This window comes from Myodes glareolus, chromosome 12 (assembly GCF_982192425.1).
Source record: "Myodes glareolus chromosome 12, mMyoGla1.1, whole genome shotgun sequence".
NCBI classification, from domain to species: Eukaryota; Metazoa; Chordata; class Mammalia; order Rodentia; family Cricetidae; genus Myodes; species Myodes glareolus.
The window spans coordinates 3805371-3827749 of NC_142037.1; the positions used below are offsets into that span (position 1 = coordinate 3805371).

Here is a 22379-nt window from a genome sequence, read left to right on the forward strand (position 1 = left end):
TATTATAGGTCAATAGATGTTCACATTTGTTGTACATACAATCAGATCAATTAGGTTCTTTAGATACATAGAGATTGCATTCTGTCTAGATAAGTAATCTTCAGCCACTTCAAGGATCTGTAGAACGTGAAATCTAAATAACTTAGGGTTCATTTGACATGAGACACGATTGCTCCTGACAGCACCAATCTAGTCCTGAGAGAATGTTGAACACTGAAGACACTCCACTCAGAGTTTGTTTTTTTTCTTGGCACAATTGGCCTTTGGACAAGGAATTGCCCATACCTCAAGCACTGACAAAATGCATGGTATCCAGAAATGAATAAGTAGGACACAAGGAAAAAGGCATTCAAATCTTGCCAAGACAGGGTAAGATGGTTATAAAAAGCTTCCTTCCTCTAATAATGGTCTGTCAGTTACGTTAGGCCTTAGCCAGAATTGGTTGCTTCAACGTTGCAAATGAGACTTTGCATGATTTCTCAGGTAGCTAATTGTCTCCCTCATATATTGCTCACTTTGGAATCTTCTTGACTGTACTTCATGTCTGCTCAAATAATATTATCTCCCCTTTTCTGTCTAAATAAAGAACAAGTTTTAATTCTAACATAGTAAAATTACATATGCAAAATGTACATCAAGCAAAAATTATAATTATAATATTTATATCTACTTTAAATTTTATCATAAATAGGGAAAACTATAATTATAACTATCTGATCTTCAATTCAATCAAAGACTCCAAAAAGATATAATATTACCTAAGTCAACAGAAAGTACAAGGTAAACAACTTCCAAAACTCTAGAAATGACAGAGAAGACTTGCTGCATGGGCAGTTACAGAAGTTCTTTTGTATTGCTGGAGCATCCATCTTTAGCCTCAGGCCCATAGTATCTGGAAAGCTTTCCCATGACACAGGAAATTTCAAAGACAGTTCCACCTATATTGCTTTGTTTGTCAGTTACTTTCTTCTGTGATCTGTAGGATGTCTTACAGACCCTTTCATAAATCAGTTTCTTGCCCAAGTGGCTAACAAATTTTATGAGGAACCTTTTCAATGTCTATCATCCTCTTGAAGTAATTGGTGCCACCAGGAGCAGATGGGCAGACGCCAAGGCAAGAACTCCTCCAACAATCTAAAAAACAACATGTCTCACTGTCATGAAAGTATTAAGTTCTTAAAACACTTTAAATGCCATATTCTGTAGGCCTTTGAGAGATTTGAAGAATGCCGATCTACCTGAAATATATCTCTATATATCTAGAAAATCTAACTAACATGATTACAAGCTGGACTGTTATAGATGATAATCTATTAGCCTATATTTCCTAATTATACATTACATTTTTAAGTGAATTGCACAAACACAAGCGCAGATATATATAGATATAGATACAGATATAGATATAACAAAATTCACCTCAAATTTGTATCAATAAGCCAAGATTCATACCAATGCAATGTATCCATCTCTATAGCATATTCCCCTTAAAGCATTTATTTAAAAAAAATCTTTTAGGGAATTTGTATATAGTTCTTTCCGAACTGCTTTCTGCTTTTTGTTGGGCAAAGTGATTTTATGGAGGTGTTTATAGCAACCTTTCAGGGACTCTTGGTCCATCAAACCACAATTGTCTGGAAATAATCCACAGTTTCTCATCCTCTGTGAAAAGAAAAGTAGAACCTCTTTTACAAAGCAACATATCCTTAGACCCAAATTTTGAAGTCAAGAAATCTTTGAAATAGAGTGCTGAGAAGTTCTATCCAGAGAGTTATCCCTGCTGCAGTGCTGAAGAGTTCTATCCAGAGAGTGCTGAGGAGTTCTATCCAGAGAGTGCTGAGGAGTTTCATCCAGAGAGGAAGAGATGGGCAGGATCCAATGTAAGAATTCCTCCAACAACCTGAAAGGCAACATGACATCTCCAGAATCCAGGGAGCACAAAACTAGAAGAATTGAACACCCTACTCCAGAAGAAATAGAAGAAATAGACTCTAAGCGGATCTTTATGAAAATAATAGAGGAACTTAAACAGGAGGTGAAAATCAGCCATAAAGAAATGGAAGAGACAAGATCTCCTCAGAGCTGCTCCCTTGCACGCTGGGCCTGGGCTGTGGGCTCAGTCCGGCAGGGGCAGCTCTGGTGCTTTGAGAGCCTGCCTCAGGACAGGCAAGTCCTGTCTCAGCTCAATCACATTCCTGGCCAGCAAGAGAGAGTGAACTTCTAGCAGATTTCCATTGGAGGAGGGGTGAGTTTTCTCCTGGCCCAAGGGCTTTGGCTAGGAGGAATTCAGTCTTTCCCTGCCCCCCTCGACAATCTGTTAACTGGGCAGAGGCGACTCCTCCCTGCGGAGCTCTCCTGAATCCCGTCCCAGCCTTTATCCAGGTACACCTTCCTCTCTTCCCCCCTTCCCTCTGGGGCCACAAGATCTCCCCAGAGCAACTCCCTTGCTCGCTGGGCCTGGGTTGTGAGTGCAACCCAGGAGTAGGGAGTGCCTGTGTTTCAATAGACTGCCTGAGGAAAGGTAGGCCTTCTGTCAGTGAAGTCCCTGCCCAACAAGGGAACCTGACCTGGTACTAGAAGATCCAGTAGAGAGCATTTGAAGGAAGAGATGGGCAGACGCCAAGGCAAGAACTCCTCCAACAATCTAAAAAACAACATGAAAACACCAGAACCCAATGATCTTACAATAGAAGAACTTGAACCTCTTAATTCAGAAGAAGTGGGAAAAAATGCCATTATGAAAGCAATAGAGTCCCTTAAACAGGATATGAATAACTCCCTTAAAGAACTGGATGAGAAGTATAACAAAAAGATTGAAGAAATGAGTAAAGAAATGGATGAAAAATATAAAAAAAAGATCGAAGAAATGAGTAAATCCATGAATGATACACTGGGAAACCAAGAAAAAACAAACAAACAGGTAATGGAAACAGTTCAAGAATTGAAAACTGAAATGGAGGCAATGAAGAAAACACAAAACGAGGACTGGCTGGATATGGAAAATCTAGGTAAACGAACAGAGACTACAGAATCAAGCATAACCAAGAGGATACAAGAGATGGAAGAACGAATCTCAGAGTCTGAAGATACCATAGAGAAAATAAATGCTCTGATCAAAGAAAACAGCAAATCCAACAAATTCTCATCACAAAACATTCAGGAACTGTGGGACACAATAAAAAAACCAAATCGAAGAATAATAGGGATTGAAGAAGGAGAAGAACTGCAGATCAAAGGACCAGAAAATATATTCAACAAAATTATAGAAGAAAACTTTCCCAATCTAAAGAATGATATTCCTATGAAGGTTCAAGAAGCATACAGAACACCGAATAGGCTTGATCAAAAAAAAAATCCCCTCGCCATATAATAATCAAAACACAAAACATACAGATTAAAGAAAGAATATTAAGAGCTACAAAGGAAAAAGGGCAAGTAACTTATAAAGGTAAACCTATCAGACTTACACCGGACTTCTCTATGGAAACCATGAAAGCCAGAAGGTCCTGGATAGAGGTATTGCAGAAACTAAGAGACCATGGATGCAAGCCCAGACTACTTTACCCAGCCAAGCTATCATTCACTATCAATGGAGAAAACAAAATATTCCAGGATAAGAACAAATTTAAACAATTCGCAGCCACAAACCCAGCCTTACAGAAAGTAATAGAAGGAAAATCGCAACCCAAGGAGTCCAACATTGCCAGCACTGCTTACAATAACTCAGACATCTAGCGACCCTTCACGAGCTTAACTCAAAGAAGGGACACATACAAACTCTATTAATCAAACAAACAAAAAATAATAATAACCGAAGTCAACGACCACTGGTCATTAATATCACTTAATATTAATGGACTCAATTCACCTATAAAAAGGCACAGACTAAGAGAAAGGATACGAAAACAGGATCCAACATACTGCTGTCTACAAGAAACACACCTCAACCACAAAGACAGACATCTACTCAGAGTAAAGGGTTGGGAAAAGGGTTTTCAAGCAAACGGACCCAAGAAACAAGCAGGTGTGGCCATTCTAATCTCCAACAAAATTGACTTCAAACTAAAATCAATCAGAAGAGATGGAGATGGACATTTTATACTCATAACAGGAACAATTCATCAGGAGGAAGTCTCAATCCTGAATATCTACGCCCCTAATATAAAACCTCCTACTTATGTAAAAGAAACACTTCTAGAACTCAAGGCAGTCATCAAACCACACACACTAATAGTAGGAGACTTCAACACTCCTCTCTCACCAATGGACAGGTAAATCAGACAGAAACCTAACAGAGAAATAAGAGAATTATTGGAGGTATTGAATCAAATGGACTTAACAGATATCTATAGAACATTCCACCCAAATAGGAAAGAATATACCTTCTTCTCTGCAGCTCATGGAACCTTCTTGAAAATTGACCAAATACTGGGTAAAAAAGCAAACTTCCACAGATACAAAAAAAATATTAGTAACCACCTGTGTCTTGTCAGACCACCATGGATTAAAGTTAGAATTGAAGAACAGTGCTACCCCCAGTAAACCAACAAATTCATGGAAGTTGAACAGTCAACTACTGAATCACCCCTGGGTCAAGGAAGAAATAAAGAAAGAAATTAAAGTGTTCCTTGAATTTAATGAAAATAAAGACACAACATACTCAAACCTATGGGACACTATGAAAGCAGTGCTAAGAGGAAAGTTCATAGCACTAAGTGTCCAATTAAAGAAAACGGAGAAAGCACACATTGGAGACTTAACAGCACACTTGAAAGCTCTAGAAAAAAAGAAGCTGATTCACCCAGGAGGAGTAGAAGACTGGAAATAATCAAACTGAGGGCTGAAATCAACAAAATAGAAACACAGGAAACAATCCAAAGAATCAATGAATCAAAAAGCTGGTTCTTGGAGAAAATCAACAAGATCGACAAGCCCCTATCCATATTAATCAAACGGCAGAGAGAGAACATGCAAATTAAAGATCAGAAATGAAAAGGGGGATATAACCACAGACGCAGAGGAAATTCAGAGAATCATTAGATCTTACTACGAAAATTTATATGCCACAAAGTTGGAAAATGTAAAAGAAATGGACATTTTTTTAGATAAGTACCATATACCAAAGTTGAACCAAGAACAGGTGAACAATCTAAATAGACCTGTCAGTTGTGAAGATTTAGAAGTTGTTATTAAAAATCTCCCTACCAAAAAAAGCCCAGGACCAGATGGTTTCAATGCAGAATTCTACCAGAACTTCCAGGAAGAGCTAATACCTATACTCCTTAATGTATTTCACAATATAGACGCAGAAGAATCATTGCCAAACTCTTTTTATGAAGCTACAGTTACCCTGATACCAAAACCACACAAAGACACAACCAAGAAAGAGAATTACAGACCAATATCACTCATGAACATTGACGCAAAAATACTCAATAAAATCCTGGCAAACCGAATCCAAGAATACATTAGAAAAATCATCCATTATGATCAAGTGGGCTTCATTCCAGAGATGCAGGGTTGGTTCAACATACGCAAATCTATCAATGTAATCCATCATATAAATAAACTGAAAGATAAAAACCATATGATCATTTCATTGGATGCTGAAAAAGCATTTGACAAAATTCAACACCCATTTATGATAAAGGTGTTGGAGAGACTGGGGATACAAGGATCATACCTAAATATAATAAAAGCAATATACAGCAAGGCGTCAGCTAACATCAAATTGAATGGAGAGAAACTCAAAGCCTTTCCACTAAATTCAGGAACACGACAAGGCTGTCCACTCTCACCATTCCTCTTCAATATAGTGCTTGAAGTTCTAGCAATAGCAATAAGACAACATAAGGGGATCAAGGGGATTCGAATTGGAAAAGATGAAGTTAAACTTTCGTTATTTGCAGACAATATGATAGTGTACATAAGAGACCCCAAAAACTCTACCAAAGAACTCCTACAGTTGATAAACACCTTTAGTAATGTGGCAGGATACAAGATCAACTCCAAAAAATCGGTAGCCCTCCTATACACAAAGGATAAAGAAGCAGAGAGGGAAATCAGAGAAACATCACCTTTCATGATAGCCACAAATAGCATAAAATATCTTGGGGTAACTCTAACCGAGGAAGTGAAAGACCTATTTGACAAGAACTTTCAGTCTTTGAAGAAAGAAATTGAGGAGGATACCAGAAAATGGAAAGACCTTCCCTGCTCATGGATTGGGAGAATCAACATAGTAAAAATGGCAATTCTACCAAAAGCAATCTATAGATTCCAATGCAATTCCCATCAAAATCCCATCAAACTTCTTCACAGACCTTGAGAGAACAATAATCAAGTTTATATGGCAAAACAAAAAACCCAGGATAGCCAAAACAATCTTATACAATAAAGGAACCTCTAGAGGCATTACCATCCCTGACTTCAAACTCTATTACAGAGCAAGTGTTGAAAACAGCTTGCTATTGTCATAATAACAGAGAAGTTGACCTATGGAATCAAATAGAAGACCCGGGTATTAACCCACAAACTTATAAACACCTGATTTTTGACAAGGGAGCTAAAGCTATACAATGGAAGAAGGATAGCATCTTTAACAAATGGTGCTGGCATAACTGGATGTCAACCTGTAGAAGAATGAAAATAGATCCATATCTATCACCATGCACAAAACTCAGGTCCAAATGGATAAAAGACATCAACATTAATCAGACCACTTTGAACCTGATAGAAGAGAAAGTGGGAAGTAGTCTGCAAGATATAGGCACAGGAGACCACTTCCTAAGCAGAACCCCAGGAGCGAAGACAATAAGAGAAACAATAAATAAATGGGACCTACTGAAACTGAGAAGCTTCTGTAAAGCAAAGGATACTGTCAGTAAGACAAAAAGGCTACCTTCTGACTGGGAGAAGATCTTCACAAACCCCTCAACAGACAAAGTTCTGATCTCCAAAATATACAAAGAACTCAAGAAACTAGACACTAAAACTCTAATTAACCCAATTAAAAAATGGGGTACTGAACTGAACAGGGAATTCACAACAGATGAACTTCGAATGACTAAAAAGCACTTAAGGTCATGCTCAACCTCTTTAGCAATCAGGGAAATGCAAATCAAAACAACTTTGAGATATCATCTTACCCTGTCAGAGTAGCCAAACTCAAAAACACCAATGATAGCCTATGCTGGAGAGGATGTGGAGTGAGGGGAACACTCATCCATTGTTGGTGGGAATGCAAACTTTTGCAGCCACTGTGGAAATCAGTGTGGCGGTTTCTCAGGAAACTGGGAGTCAACCTCCCTCAGGACCCAGCAATTCCACTCTTGGGAATATACCCTAGAGATTCCCTAACATACTACAAAAGCATTTGTTCTACTATGTTCATAGCAGCACTATTTGTAATAGCCAGAACCTGGAAACAGCCTAGGTGCCCCTCAATAGAAGAATGGTTAAAGAAGGTGTGAAACATATACACATTAGAGATTTACTCAGCGGTAAAAAAACAATGACATCTTGAATTTTGCATGCAAATGAATGGAAATAGAAAACGCTTTACTGAGTGAGGTAAGCCAGACCCAAAAAGAGGAACACAGTATGTATTCACTCATAAGTGGATTCTAACCATAATTAAAGGTCTTTGAGTCTATTATTCGTGATCCTAGAGAAGCTAAATAAGAAGATGAACCTGATGAAGATTGTTTAGCTATCCGCCAGGAGGTAGGAAAGAGACAAGAGTCCCAGGTAACCTCGGGTGCATGGGGGGGGAGGGTTGTTGTTGAGAGGGTTAGAGAGAAGGGAGTAGGGGAGGATTGGGGAAAGATCGGGGGACTGGGATGGGGGGGGAGGGAGGAAGGATGGATATGGGATCAGGCAAGTATATACCTCAACTAAGGGAATCATTTTAGGGTTTACAAGAGACTTGATTATAAAGGGGATCCCAGGTCCAAGGAGAGATCCCCAGATGGTTTTCTGGACAGAGGAGAGGGTGCCTGACCTGGCCTTGGTCCACAACCATACTGATGAATATTTTGCATGTCACCATAGAACCCTCATCTGGCAATGGATGGAGATGGAGGCGGAGAACCACGTTGGAACACTGGACCTAGCTCCCTAGGTCCAAATGAGAGGCAGAAGGAAAGAGAACGTGAGCAAAGAGGGCAAGGGCAGAGGAAACCTTCATCCAACGTTGGATGGCGATACAGACGGAGACCCATATTGGAACACCGAACTGAGCACTCCACGGTCCAAATGAGGAGCAGAAGGATGAAGAAAATAAAAAAAGTAATCAGGACTGCGAGGGATGTGAGCACCCACTGATACAAGGGGATTGATATAATGAGAGTTCACCAAGGCCTGTTGGACTGGGACTGAACGAGAACGTGATCCAACCAGATTCTCTGAATGTGGCTGGCCCGGAGCCTTTTTGAAAAGCCATTGACAATGACACTGGGACTTGCTTCCTCTGCATATACTGGATTTTGGTGCTCCAGTCTGTTTGGACTCTCACCTTCCCTGTACCTGGAGGGAGGGGGGAGGAACTTGAACTTCCCACAGGGCAGGAAACCCTGACTGCTCTAGGGGATGGAGAGGGAGGAGGAGAGGGAGTGGGGGGAGTGGGAGGGTGTTGGGAGGAGGGGCTGAAATGGAAACTTTTATAATTTAATAAAAAAAAGAAAAAAAAGAAATGGAAGATAAGTATAACAAAAAGATTGAGGAAATGAGTAAAGAAATGGAAGAGAAATATACCAAAAGGTTTGAAGAAATGAGTAAATTCGTAAATGAAATTCTGGGAAACCATGAAAAAACAATCAAACAGGTAATGGAAACAGTTCAAGATCTGAAAACTGAAATGGAGTCAGTGAAGAAATCACAAGCCAAGGGCCGGCTGGCTATGGAAAATCTAGGTAAATGAACAGAGACTTCAGAATCAAGCATAACCAACAGAATACAAGAGATAGAAGAAAGAATCTCAGACTCTGAGGACACCATAGAGAAATTAAACACTCTGACCAAAGAAAACAGCAAATCCAACAAATTCTCATCACAAAATATTCAGGAAATCTGGGACACAATAAAAAAACCAAATCTAATAATAATAGGGGTAGAAGAAGGAGAAGAATTGCAGATCAAAGGTCCAGAAAATATATTCAACAAAATTATAGAAGAAAACTTCCCCAACCTAAAGAACGATATCCCTATGAAGGTTCAAGAAGCATACAGAATACCAAATAGGCTGGATCAAAAAAGAGCATCCCCTCGCCATATAATATTCAAAACACAAAACATTCAGATTAAAGAGAGAATATTAAGAGCTGCAAAGGAAAAAGATCAAGTAACTTATAAAGGTAAACCTATCAGACTTACACCAGACTTCTCTATGGAAACCATGAAAGCCAGAAGGTCCTGGATAGAGGTACTGCAGAAACTAAGAGACCATGGATGCAAGCCCAGACTACTTTACCCAGCCAAGCTATCATTCACTATCAACGGAGAAAACAAAATATTCCAGGATAAAAACAAATTTAAACAATACGTCACTACAAATCAAGCCTTACAGAAAGTAAGGCAAATTACAACCCAAGGAATCCAACATTACTAAAACCGCCTACAATAACTCAGGCATCTAGCGACCCTTCACAAGCAGAACTCAAAGAAGGGAAAAACATACACTCCACTACCCCCCCCCCAAAAATAACCGGAGTCAACAACCTTATAGAAGAAAAAGTGGGAAGTAGACTTGAAAACATTGGCACAGGAGACCACTTCCTAAATATAACCCCAATAGCACAGACACTGAGAAGAACAATTAATAAATGGGACCTCCTGAAACTGAAAAGCTTCTGTAAAGCAAAGAACATGGTAAACAAGACAAAAAGACAGCCTACACAATAGAAAAAGATCTTCACTAACCCCACATCATACAGAGGTCTGATCTCCAAAATATACAAAGAACTCAAGAAATTGGACATTAAAAGAACAAATAATCTAATAAAAAATGAAGTACAGACCTAAACAGAGAACTCTCAACAGAGGAATCTAAAATGGCTGAAAGACACTTAAGGAAATGTTCAACATCCTTAGTCGTCAGAGATATGCAAACTAAAACCAGTCTGAGATTCCATCTTACACCTGTAAGAGTGGCCAAGATCAAAAACACTGATGACAACTTATGCTGGAGAGGTTGTGGGAAAAAGGGAACACTCCTGCAGTGCTGGTGAGAATACAAGCTGGTACAGCCCCTTTGGATGTCAGTGTGATGATTTTTCAGAAAATTAGGAAACAACATTCCTCAAGACCCACTAATACCACTTTTGGGTATTTATCCAAAGGATGTTCAATCATGCCACAAGGACATGTGCTCAACTTTGTTCATAGCAGCTTTGTTTGTCATAGCCAGAACCTGGAAACAACCTAAATGTCTCTTGATCAAGGAATGAATAAGGAAAATATGGTACATTTACACAGTGGAGTACTACACAACAGAAGAGAAAATGACATTTTTAATTTTGCAGGAGAATGGATGGAGTCTGAAAACATTATTTTGAGTTTGGTAACCCAGACACAGAAAGACAATTATGACAGGTACTCACTCATAGGTGTTTTTTAAACATAAAGCAAAGAAAGCCAGCCTACAAACCACAATCCCAGAGAACTTAGACAATAATGAGGACACTAAGAGAGACTTACATAGATCTAATCTACATGCAAAGTAAAATGTCAAATAAGACAAGATCTTCTGAGTAAATTTGGAGCATGGGAAACTTGGGAGAGGCCTCCAAGGGGGAAAGGAGAGGCATTTAGGGCAGCAGAAAAAAATGTAGAGCTCAATAAATATCAATAAAAAAAGTGAAAAAAAGAAATCAATGTGGGAAATTCTCAAAAAGTTAAAAATAAATCTATGAATTGACCTAACTGTATATAGCATTCCTTGGTATATGTCCAAAGTCTCGACATCCTCCTTCACAGATTGTCCCTTGGTCACATTCATTTTTACATAAGTGATGAAAGAGAAAGAGCCTAAATATCCTCCCAATACATGAATAATGAAAATGTGCTACATATATACTTTAGAATAATGTTTAGGTGTAAAGAAAAATGAAATAATGAACTTTGGATATAAATGGATGGAACTAGAAAAACCATACTGAGTGAGTTAAATCAAGAGCAGCAACATAAACATCACATGATTTCTCTCACTGGAGTCTCCTAACTCCAAATCCTCTGATATGAGCGAATGTTTTGAGATAACTACAGAAGCCAGGAACATAAAAAGCAGCCATTGCAGGAGTGTGTGGTTGCAGGAACATGAGAGAATATTAGGGTACAAGTGATCTGGCAGGGAAAAGGAAAACTGATGGAGGTTCTAATTAGAGAGAAGTGAGGGAGATAAGTAGAGAAGAAGGAGGGAAGAAATTAAAATATTGATGAGGATTTTTTGAAAAGTCAAAAAGGAATAATATTATTAAATACTTACCTAAAATGCTAAAATACATAATTCATGTCTGTGTATAAATACCCATGTGTAGTTTAAATGAATATATTTTATTTGAGCTGGCAATGTTCCCCCTAAAAGCCCCAATTATCTAGCAAAAAACCCAACCAGAGGCACGAGAAGCTCTCTTTTGAGTTGTTGACCAGTATTGCCTAAGAGACCCTCAAAGCATTACAGACTATTGCTTCTTTCTTTGGATACCCCTACCCCCAGAGATCAAAGGTAAGTCCATATTTTCTAAGACAGGTGCAAGAGGCCCATGAGCTGGAACTGATCTGATTTCTAACTTTCATGGTGTTAGACATTGCCAGGCAAATTTCTAATGGTGAAAGCAACCAGCGGTCCTACCTGATACCTGTGAGCTCAACAATGATTGGCATATCATAGTAATCCTAATGTTATAGTACTTTAGTGTAAATCATTGGTTCTCTAATTGAATTTAAGGTTCTCTCAACATGAGAATTATCATGACTGGTACTAAAAATCTAGCCAACTTCCCAGGGCTGGTGAAGTCATGGATCTTGGAGAAGGACCTACCACCACTGCTTTATTAAAACAGCACAATCTCTAAAAAGAAGCTATTTATTTGTCCTTTTACCAAAAGATATGTGTAGACCTCACCCCTCATCAAGGAAACTTATCTTTGTAACAGACCACTACAGAATATGGCAGCTGAGTTGTGTCGGCCACTCCCTATGGATACAGCAGCAAAACAGGTCCCATACCCAAGGCTTGGGAAAAGTTCAAACACACACACACACTGTAAAAGTTGCATTTTGGAAAGTATATTGGGAATATATATGTACATGCTCATACATAAATTCATGAAACAACAATGTGAAAAGAAGCCATAAATTTGAAAGAGAGCTAGGAAGGGTGCATGAAAGGTTTTGGATAGTAGAACAGGGAGAAGAAATGATGTAATAATATTATAATCTTGAAAATAGAAGATACAATAAAATAAAATAAAATCTGTCTTATATTTTTATGATTGTGCCCCTACTCTGTTCCACTTATCAGCTTGCTCCCAGCTTGTATAGTATTAGGAAGCAGTAAGTATATTGATTATTCTTATTTTGTATTAAGTGTTATAAGGAGAAAAAGTGAGTAGACAAAATTTGTTCTAAAATATTGCCTTTGTAATTTTAGGTCCTTTTTACTTCCATGTAAATTTCATTGAGTTTACCTTTACTTAATACCTGTTGAACATAATGATATGCATGGTGTTCAATATATAGAATAACTACCTTTATAATGTCATCTTAATGATGTTTTTATCTTTATGCTTAATAGCATAGTTACCTCTCTTCTTTCTTTATATCAATTCTACTTGTCCTGGGACCAAGAAGATAGAAAGGAATAGTGCTAAAGAGATAAACTGTCAACACAGTTTTCACTTCTGTTAAAATTGTGTAGAGCAAACAAAGCTATGTGTCTATGCATTTGGTAAATACAGTGGGAGTTGTGCTTATCCAAGGCACAGTAGAATCCCCAATGGAAGGGACCATATATAAAACAGTAGCCACATTTTGTTTTTATTTTTGTATTTATTCATTTAAAATATGTAGGCATCGCATGTGTGTGGACATTTCTTTGTGTGTATACATGTGTATGTGTCTGCATGTAAGTCAGATAGGACATCATTTAGACTGCATTAGCTTTTGAGGCGGGGCCTCTCATGGAATCTGTACCTTATCATCTCAGCTAGGCTGGCTCCCCAGAAAGTCCTCTATCTTCTCAACAGTGGGGCTGCAAGTAAGCAAATGTGAATTTTTGTATCTTGTCTTTATTCTTCCACAACAAGCACTTTACTGACTGCGCCATCTACACAGTCTGTCAACTTTTATTTTAATAAGTACAGTCTACTGCAGAGACTGCCACTTTATAAGTGAAATTATTCAGAAAAATATTTGCTTAATATTCTCACTTTATCAATGATCACACTTGCATTAATACCTTAGCCAAAATTACCTATTATACTTATTTAATTGATAACTACCTGCCTTAAATTTCTTTCTGAGAGTTACCAGGGGAGTCCATACATAAAATACTGCTTTGTCTAAATACTTCCTAAAATTTTATAATAGTTGGCACATTATAAGACTTTTTTGTTATCTGAGTTCCATTTCTCTCATTATTCCTGGAAAATAGTTTCCATGCAGGATACATTTCATTGTATTTTCCCAATTATTCTATTTATTGATATTTGAAATCTCCAAAGAACCCTAGATTACTTAAAGCATAAGCTAATGTTCTTGATTGTTTTTCTCCATTACATCCATACAGTGTTAAATAACCAACATTTGTTATTAGCTGGCTTTGTATTTCTAACAGCCTTTCGAAATGATGACCTTGCTGTTTACCATTCTGCCCCTAAAGCACTTAGGTCCAGGTAAAAACAACCTTTCTTAAATCCCAAAAGAATCTTGAATTCTCTTTGTGAGCTCACTATTGGTGTCTTTCATTGTTTTGTTTTTTTTTTTTAATAAATCCCATTGCAAGATGATTTCTGGTCAATTTCCAGTTCCCTACAATACTTGTGTGGTCTACAGTTTCTAAATAGCTAATGGTTCAGCGGAGTCACTCATTTATGTTTGAAATTGCCTTCTAGCGTTCTCAGAAAAGACTTACTTAATATTCAATAATTCTAGAGTATGAATTCTGCCATAGATTTAGTAAGTAATATTTTATTATAAAAGACTTCTGACAGACTTAATTGCTGGTCCTTTCTCATTTCAACAATTAAACAGATTACATATGTTGTAATATACCATAGAAGAATCTATAGAAAGAGTTTGTCAAAAAATTTGACAAAAGAGATCTATTCATTTTGAACTCTTTATAAACTTAAGTGATGTATCTTTTAGAAGAAGAAAGTCAATTTCAAATTATAGACTTCTGTCTGTCTGTAGGAAGAATAAACTCATAATTTAGTAAGAGTGAAATTGTGAGAAAAAAGAAGGTAATTCTTTTCAATGATTGCAGAAGATAATGCTCTTCATTGGCTATGCATGTAAACGGGACATTGTCCATTGCGCTTAGGAGAATCTTTTCCATCAGTACCAGTAATAGAACCAATCAGGAAACTCATACTTAAAATTATGTTAACAGTTCTTTGGAAATTTCTAATTTTTCTGCAACTGCACTAGGAAGTGCTGTTATGTTACTTTAGATCCCTTACATGTGATGTATTTTTATTTGATTTTTGAATATGGATATCTTTATGAGTATGTTTTCAGTGACTCACTGTGTATTTCTATACAAATTTGTGTTTCTCTATACATGCTTAATACATTGTCAATATGGAAGAAGTTCTAAAAAATTAGCTTTAATCATTAAGATTATGTAGATGAAAAGACAAATAGGTGGTAGATTTGTTTATATTATTTGTGTTTGACTGGTATTTAGTGCCAGAAAGGATTGCTGTTTTCAGTACATTTATTTAAAGAATATTTGTTTCCTCACTAATGTTATATAATCTTCTCTCAAGTCACCATATCAGATAAGATAGAGGGGAAGTATAGTAAGAATAATACACACACACACACACACACACACACACACACACACACACACACATATATATATATATATATATATATATACATATTTTTATATGTGCAGGTCTCTACCTAAGAATCCAGATAATGAATATGATTAATAAGTCTGTTGTGACTGAATTTGTTTTGCTGGGACTCTCTCATTCCTGGGAACTACAGATATTTTTCTTTATAGTGTTTTCACTATTTTATGTGGCAACGGTGGTGAGTAACGTCATTATACTCATCATTGTCATGTCTGATCCTCATCTACACTCTCCTATGTATTTCCTGCTTACCAACCTTTCTGTTATTGATATGTCTCTTGCTTCCTTTGCCACCCCCAAGATGATCATAGACTATCTAACTGATCATCAAACAATCTCATTTGGAGGATGCATATCTCAGATATTCTTTCTCCACCTGTTTACTGGTACTGAGATTATTTTACTAATGGCTATGTCTTTTGACAGGTATATTGCCATTTGTAAACCCCTGCGCTATGCTTCAATCATTAGTCCCCAGGTGTGTATTGTCTTTGTGGTGTCTTCATGGATTGTGGGAGTCATGCATTCAATGAGCCAGGTCATATTTGCCCTCACATTACCATTCTGTGGCCCCAATAAAATAGATAGCTTTTTCTGTGACCTTCCTGTGGTATTCCAGTTGGCTTGTGTGGATACTTATGTTCTTGGTCTCTTTATGATTTCAACAAGTGGAATTATTGCATTGTCTTGCTTTATTCTCTTATTTAATTCATATGTTATTGTGTTGGTTACGATAAAGCACCATTCTTCCAAAGGGTCATCTAAGGCTCTGTCCACCTGTACGGCCCATTTCATTGTTGTCTTCATGTTTTTTGGGCCTTGTATCTTCATCTATATGTGGCCACAAAACAGCTTCGTGATAGAAAAGATCCTGTCTGTATTTTATACAATCTTCACTCCTATTCTGAACCCAGTAATATATACTTTGAGAAATCAAGAAGTAAATTCAGCCATAAGGAGACTGAGAAGTAAGTTTCTAAATTTCAGTACAGAATCTCCTTCCCATTCTTTTTAGTTTAGAATATTCATTATTAAGTGTAACAGGCTTTATAAAACAGCAATCTATGATGCTTGTAGGAAAAATACATTTGAAGCTCTAAAAGGAAGATAACCAAAATGATTGTTTCCAGAAAAAAAAACTATTAAAAACAATCAGGATTTACTGTTTACTTAGGATGTTGAATTATCAAGTCAATAAAGATAAGGACCAAATAACAAATACAGCTTAATGAGGAATGAAATGATTAAAGGAATTAATTACAGTTGTGAACACGCTGTACTCAAGATACCTCCTAAAGTATGACAAATGAGCAAGATTTCTGTGACCCTAAGAAATTATGCACTGCTGTGAAATATTAAATCTGTCCCCAAACCATCATTTTCCCATATCCCTAGCCACTTCTATTTTACATTTAAATCAATTTGCAACTCCTGGAATTTGAGAAATCCTGGTATATGCAATTATAAAAATATATCTATATTTTAGATGAGGTGTAAAGAAATGATGTGAGGTGATTCCCACCAACCATATTAGCTGAGGAACATCAGTATCTCACTCTTCATCCAGACACCTCAGTAATCCACACAGCAGCACTGCTTCAATGCCTTCCTCTGACAGTGGGGGTTTATGGACTACTGCAACACCCCTAAAAATCAGACAATGTTAGAAGGCTTGTTACAGAGCTGATGATTTGTGTTTTATCAGGTCTATAAAAGTTAACATTAGGATTAAATCAAGAAAGATAGCTCATGATAACAATCAAAGTTATGAAGAGTGATATTTAATTCTAAACTATAATTTATTTTTGTTTTTTGAGACAGGATCTCTCTATGTAGCTTTGACTGTCCTGGAACTCCCTATGTAGACCAGGCTGGCCTCAAACTCTCAGAAATCCACCTGTCTCTGCCTCCCAAGTGCTAAGATGAAAGGTGTGAGCCACCACTACCCTGCTTAACTCTAAATTATTAGACAGCTCTATTCTTTGGTTAGAGAGTTAGTTTCTGTTTAGTAGTGCACTGTTAATTTTATAAGTGTGTTATTATATACAAGTTTGATAAGTGTTTTAATCATTATCTTTTTTTGCACACTAAGAATCACTATCACCCAGCTGACAGTAATTCAAAGTACTAAAAGTTGTAAAATGTTGTGTTTCTGTTTACTGTACTTTGCAAATGATCCTTTAAAAATGAAAGCTCACAATGAGTAAGTAACTTACTATTATTTGGAATTTACTAAATACCATTTGTAAAAACGGTATCAAGTAGATTTTCCTAGGTATAGCCACCAAAGGTAAGATACAAAGCAAACAAATATTTATGCATATTTAGTTGTTTTTATTTATTGGAGTTACTGAGAAAATGAAGGGAACTACAAAAATCATATATGAATTTAAGTATTATATGTAAGAGATGAATTAAGAATCAGATATTTCTAACTTTTCAATTTAAGTAAAATTTGAAAGAGATATACTACTTTTCAACTTTTTGGGTTTTTTTCATTAAATATACTAAACAAAGAAAGAAGGCATAATGTAAAATTGTATTATATTGTGTTTAAGATTTTAAGTCAATTTTGAAAATAACAATAAAGACATTGATGCCATTGCTATAAGGAGAGAGCACATTATATCAGTGACAGAACTGATTAATGCTGGTTTTGAATTTTGTTAGTTCAGATTGTTTCTCTTAGTTATAGTTACATTCTAAGATTCAATGATCTGATTTATTTAAACTACTTTAGCTAATGTTTATAGCAAACATTGCCAATAATTATTTCATTTAGTATTTATTTGTTCAAGGAATCTTTTTTTAAAATTGAAGTGCTTTTCACAATGTTAAATATTTCTTTTATCTCAAAATATCACTGAAATGACTATAATGTAAGTTGCTATTTGAAATTTTGAGAAAAAAAGAATAATCTTCTAACTAGAAATAGTAAAATAGTACTCAGAGTAAATGTAAACAAGAAGGAAGTGATAACATAAATAAAAAACAGCAACAATAATTTGAAAAAGAGCAAGGAGGGATAAATGAATGGGAGGATGTGGAGGGAGGAAAGAGAAGGTGGAATGACTCAATTATATGAAAATTTCAAAAATAAAAGAAATTACAAAATACATGGAGTGTTTCAGAAAGGATATTGTCAATATTCAGTGAATATATGGAGAATTTTCAAACTTAAAAGCATGTGCCCAAATCCTTTAGGAAAGTAATTGGTCAGGACATGACTTTGCACTGACATCAGTAATGAGACTGAGTACTGTAGACTTTGTAACCGAGAATGAGCAGTGGACAGTCTGTGATAAATAACACCGAGTACCACCTTCCTTGGGGTATCAACATGAGAAGTCAGCATTTCAGATGTCTTCATGTGTTACCAAAACACTTAAACATCTTAAATGGGATCTTCAAAGGGTAATTTTATCACTATGTTTCCTAAATAAGTGATAGATTGAGAGTCTTTAAGCATAGTAAGAATGGTGACATTTACCACTGAGTTTCTGAGGCATAAGTGAGACCACAAAGCCTCACAGGTGAAGAGAAGTCAGTTAACAACAGAATACCAGGCCAAGAATAATTTTAAATAATCTACACTTTGATAATAATAGTGTAATAACACAATTAAGGGGATGTTGAGATATAGAGGATATTTTTGAGTATTAAGTTGTGCAGGCTAAAAAATAGTTGAGCAGGTAAACAAAATGGGTTGGTAATAACAATCAAATTCTCCAACCAATACTCTCAGAATTACTGTCACAGAATGCCGCAAATGCATAAAGTAAGAAAAAGAAAAAGAAAAGAAAGAAAAAAATAGGTAGTGGGGCCTGGAGATGAGTTTGAAAAAAAAAGAGTTTCTAAATCTATCTTGAGGATAATTTCAAATACGACAGATTCACTGTGAACCTTGTAAAACCTCATATTACAGGTCCCGCAGCTCTAGGATAATCCTTCCGTTTTATTCGACAGATTCCCTTCTATTGGCTTCGCAGATTTTAGGCTACCATAGATCTTTGACACTGACCCTTTTATGTATGTTTAATGACAGAAGCAAAATATCTTGTCGGAACATAAGTGAAACCATTTTATGTAACTTAAAAACTAATTCACATGACTTGGAATAATACATTACCTATATAGTATTAGTACTATAAACCTGGGCATGATACTTGCCATACCCCAGACTTCGCTTCTATATCAGGAGATGAAAATGGTGCCACAAATAAATATGAATATGTTTTAAAAATTAGGAGTATAATTCTTATACAGCACACAGTCATGTTCAATGAGTGTTACTATCATTCTGGGTGGCCAATGCTTAGTATTGTCTTGATTTCGTGATCACATTGTTTGTCAAAATGTATCTTGTAGAGTATGTATTAGGGTATATATTTCATGCACGCACTGGCACATGACTATAATGCCAATGTTGTGGTAGTAGGGTTGCTGTGAGTTCAAGGCCAATATGGGTTATGTAGTGAGTGCAAAGTCATCCAGGGCCACATAGCAACACTGTGTCCTAACCACTTCTCCAGAGGAAGAAATTTTAGGATGTGGAGTAATATAAGAATGTTTATATTAAAGTGTGGAGTGAGCAAGGTGCAGATATGAATCATGCTTTTATTACTAGAGGATTTAGACAGGAAATAAAGGGAGGAGGGGGCAAACTGGGAGGGAAAGATGGATGAATGGAGGGATGGGGAGAGAATGTGGGGGCAAGAGATAAAAACCATGTGAGTGATGGAGGAATGGAGAGAAAAGGAAAAGAGGGGTGCTGAAAATCACAATAACAGGGATATTTGTAGCCCACCAGGACACGAATCCTCAAGTGTGTATGTCATTCAGATGCCAAGAAAATCCCCTTTTCCTCTTAGCAATCTGCCAGTACAACTGTCATGTGTCATTGAAAACATTTCTTTATTAAACTTTGTGTGTGTGTGTGTGTCTGTGTATGTCTGTCTGTGTGTGTGTGTTTGTGTGTGTGTGTGTGTGTATGTGTGTGTGTGTGTCTGTGTGTGTGAAGTCAGAGGACAACTTTCATCAGTTAATTCTGACCCTGCAACATTGTGGGGTTTGGGATAAAACTCAAGTCTCCAGTCTTTTATGCAACTGCCTCTACCTTTTGAGTCATTTTTTGGCTCAGAAAAACAGTCTCTCTAAGTCATTTTTAAAAGACTTTCCTAGAGTTAACTACTAGGTAGCTATACAAAAAATCTTCCCTCCTTGTTCTCTGCACTCTGAGAATCAGTGTCAGAGGAGTATAAACTGGGATGTGCCCTCAAATCTCAGTTCGGAACATAGATGAGATCATTTTACATAACTTAAAGCCCGTTTTTTGCTACTTGGAAGAAGGCAATGCCTGTAAGTTAAGAGATGCTACCCTGCAGCTCTTATGAGACAGGGCTACTCAGGACCTGGAGCTCAGAGGGGAATCAAGCCCAAGACAGGCCTTCATATGCTAATGACTAACCCTAAAATGGCATTGATATGTAAACCATCTCTAACCTGAGCCACTGCTCAATGAAAGGATATAAAAACTGGAACTATCCTCTAGCAAGTGGACCTGAGTTTGGCTTCTGTGACTGTTGAAGTTTTGACACGGTTGCTGGGATCACCCATGCTGTCAGCAATAGCCACTGGCCAATGCTCTCAAGGACCTTCTGGACCTCCATCACAGCCTTCCTCCCAGCCGGCCACATCTAAAGGATGTGTTGAGCCTGAAAGCTTCTGAAGCATCCTCCCTGGAGAAAATCCCCAGTGGATTCTTGCAGTGGTAAATTCTGCCCAATCAGCTATGTCTGTTTAACTTTTATATTAGTGTGATATTATAATGAATATCTGTGTGAATAAACTGAGCATATTAAAAAGACATATCTTGTATGGACATCCTAACTGACACAGCCAATCAGTCACAATCTCCACAAAATTCATCTGGCTAAGAACCAGAAATCTTGTTTGAACCTCAATGAGAATCATTACTTTTCATAAAGAAAGAAATAGTAGTATATGCTTAAAGGTGCCCAAGTCTAAAGAAGAACAGTGAACAGTTTGCTGATGATATTGTTCAGTAGCTAGAAGTAGAAGATAACCTAAAATAATAACCACAGCCCAGCCCACAAACCCCGTTTTTCGTGTGGCAAACAAAAGACAGAGTCAACCAGGAAAGCCACATACCATAAGGGTCTGCTCTCAGTGGAAGATACCAACCCAAACAGCCTGAGAAGGCAAAGAGTAATGTCCCATAGGCAGGCTCTGAGCATTCTCCCCGCAGGACTTATACCACCACTGGAAATGGGAAAACAGACCTCTTTTTCTTTGTTTTTCATTTACTTTTTCTATTTCTATTGTCAAAAATTTTTTCCTATTGTTTTATTGTTAGTTTTTATCTTCCTTTTTCTTCTTTATCCCTTCTCTGATAATAGGCATTTGTAGAAATGATAAAAACAGATTAAATCAGAGCAATCCAAACACATATATAAAACATTTTACTCCAGTTCTCTTCCCTTTAATTTTTTATTCTTTGTGAAATTCATAAAACATATTTTTTTTTATTATAATCCTTTTAATCCTTCAACTCCTCCCAGTTCTCACTCACACTCTCTCTGTCTGGCTTCCAGTCCTTTCTCTCCCTTAAAACAAAAACAAAATAGCTATTAAACACATAGCACCTTATGTGTGTTGGCCAAATACTCCTGAGCGCAGGGCTTGCCCTCCAGTGTGTTACACCCCAGTGTTATTCTACTGTAGGAAATTGAATTTTCCCCTTTCCCAGCAGCTATCATTTTGGAATAGCTTCTTGACTGGTCGTGGGATGTTGTGTCTACTTCTTTATCTTGCTAGGATTTTGTCTGTCTTGAGCTTCTGCAGGTCTTATGCACACTATCATAGTCTCTTTGAGTACATTTATGCATCTTCCCTGTTACGTCTGGAAAAAGGGGTCCTTAAAATTGTCCACTGCCTGTTTCTCTTACAGCCTTACCATGTCCTCCTCTGCATAGGTCCCTGAGCCCTATGGTATGGATGTGATACACACATTTCCATCCAGAGTCAAGCACTCCAAAGTCTCCTGCTCTCTCCAGTTTTATTCAGTTATGGGTCTCTATTTAATTTTCATCTAGTTTAAGAAGTTTCTCTAGTGAGGGCTTGCATGAGTTTAGGACCTGGGAGGAAGTGACGGTGTGTACCAACCGGAAAGTCTGGGAAGTGACATCTCAGCCCCACCAGCTGCTACTGGGTGAGCTGGCCTTGGCAGAGAGATAGTTCTGGATCAATCAAGATCGTTCAGGACCGCTGGGA

General features: G+C 37.2%; 1 protein-coding gene across 1 annotated transcript; it reads left to right on the plus strand.

The window, feature by feature from the left end:
• The first annotated feature begins 15147 nt into the window (after nt 1-15147).
• LOC125396983 (olfactory receptor 4K2-like) lies at nt 15148-16101 on the plus strand. The gene has a single exon (XM_048429097.3). The coding sequence runs from the start codon at nt 15148-15150 to the stop codon at nt 16099-16101; it is 954 nt and encodes a 317-aa protein (XP_048285054.3).
• The last annotated feature ends 6278 nt before the right edge of the window (nt 16102-22379 follow it).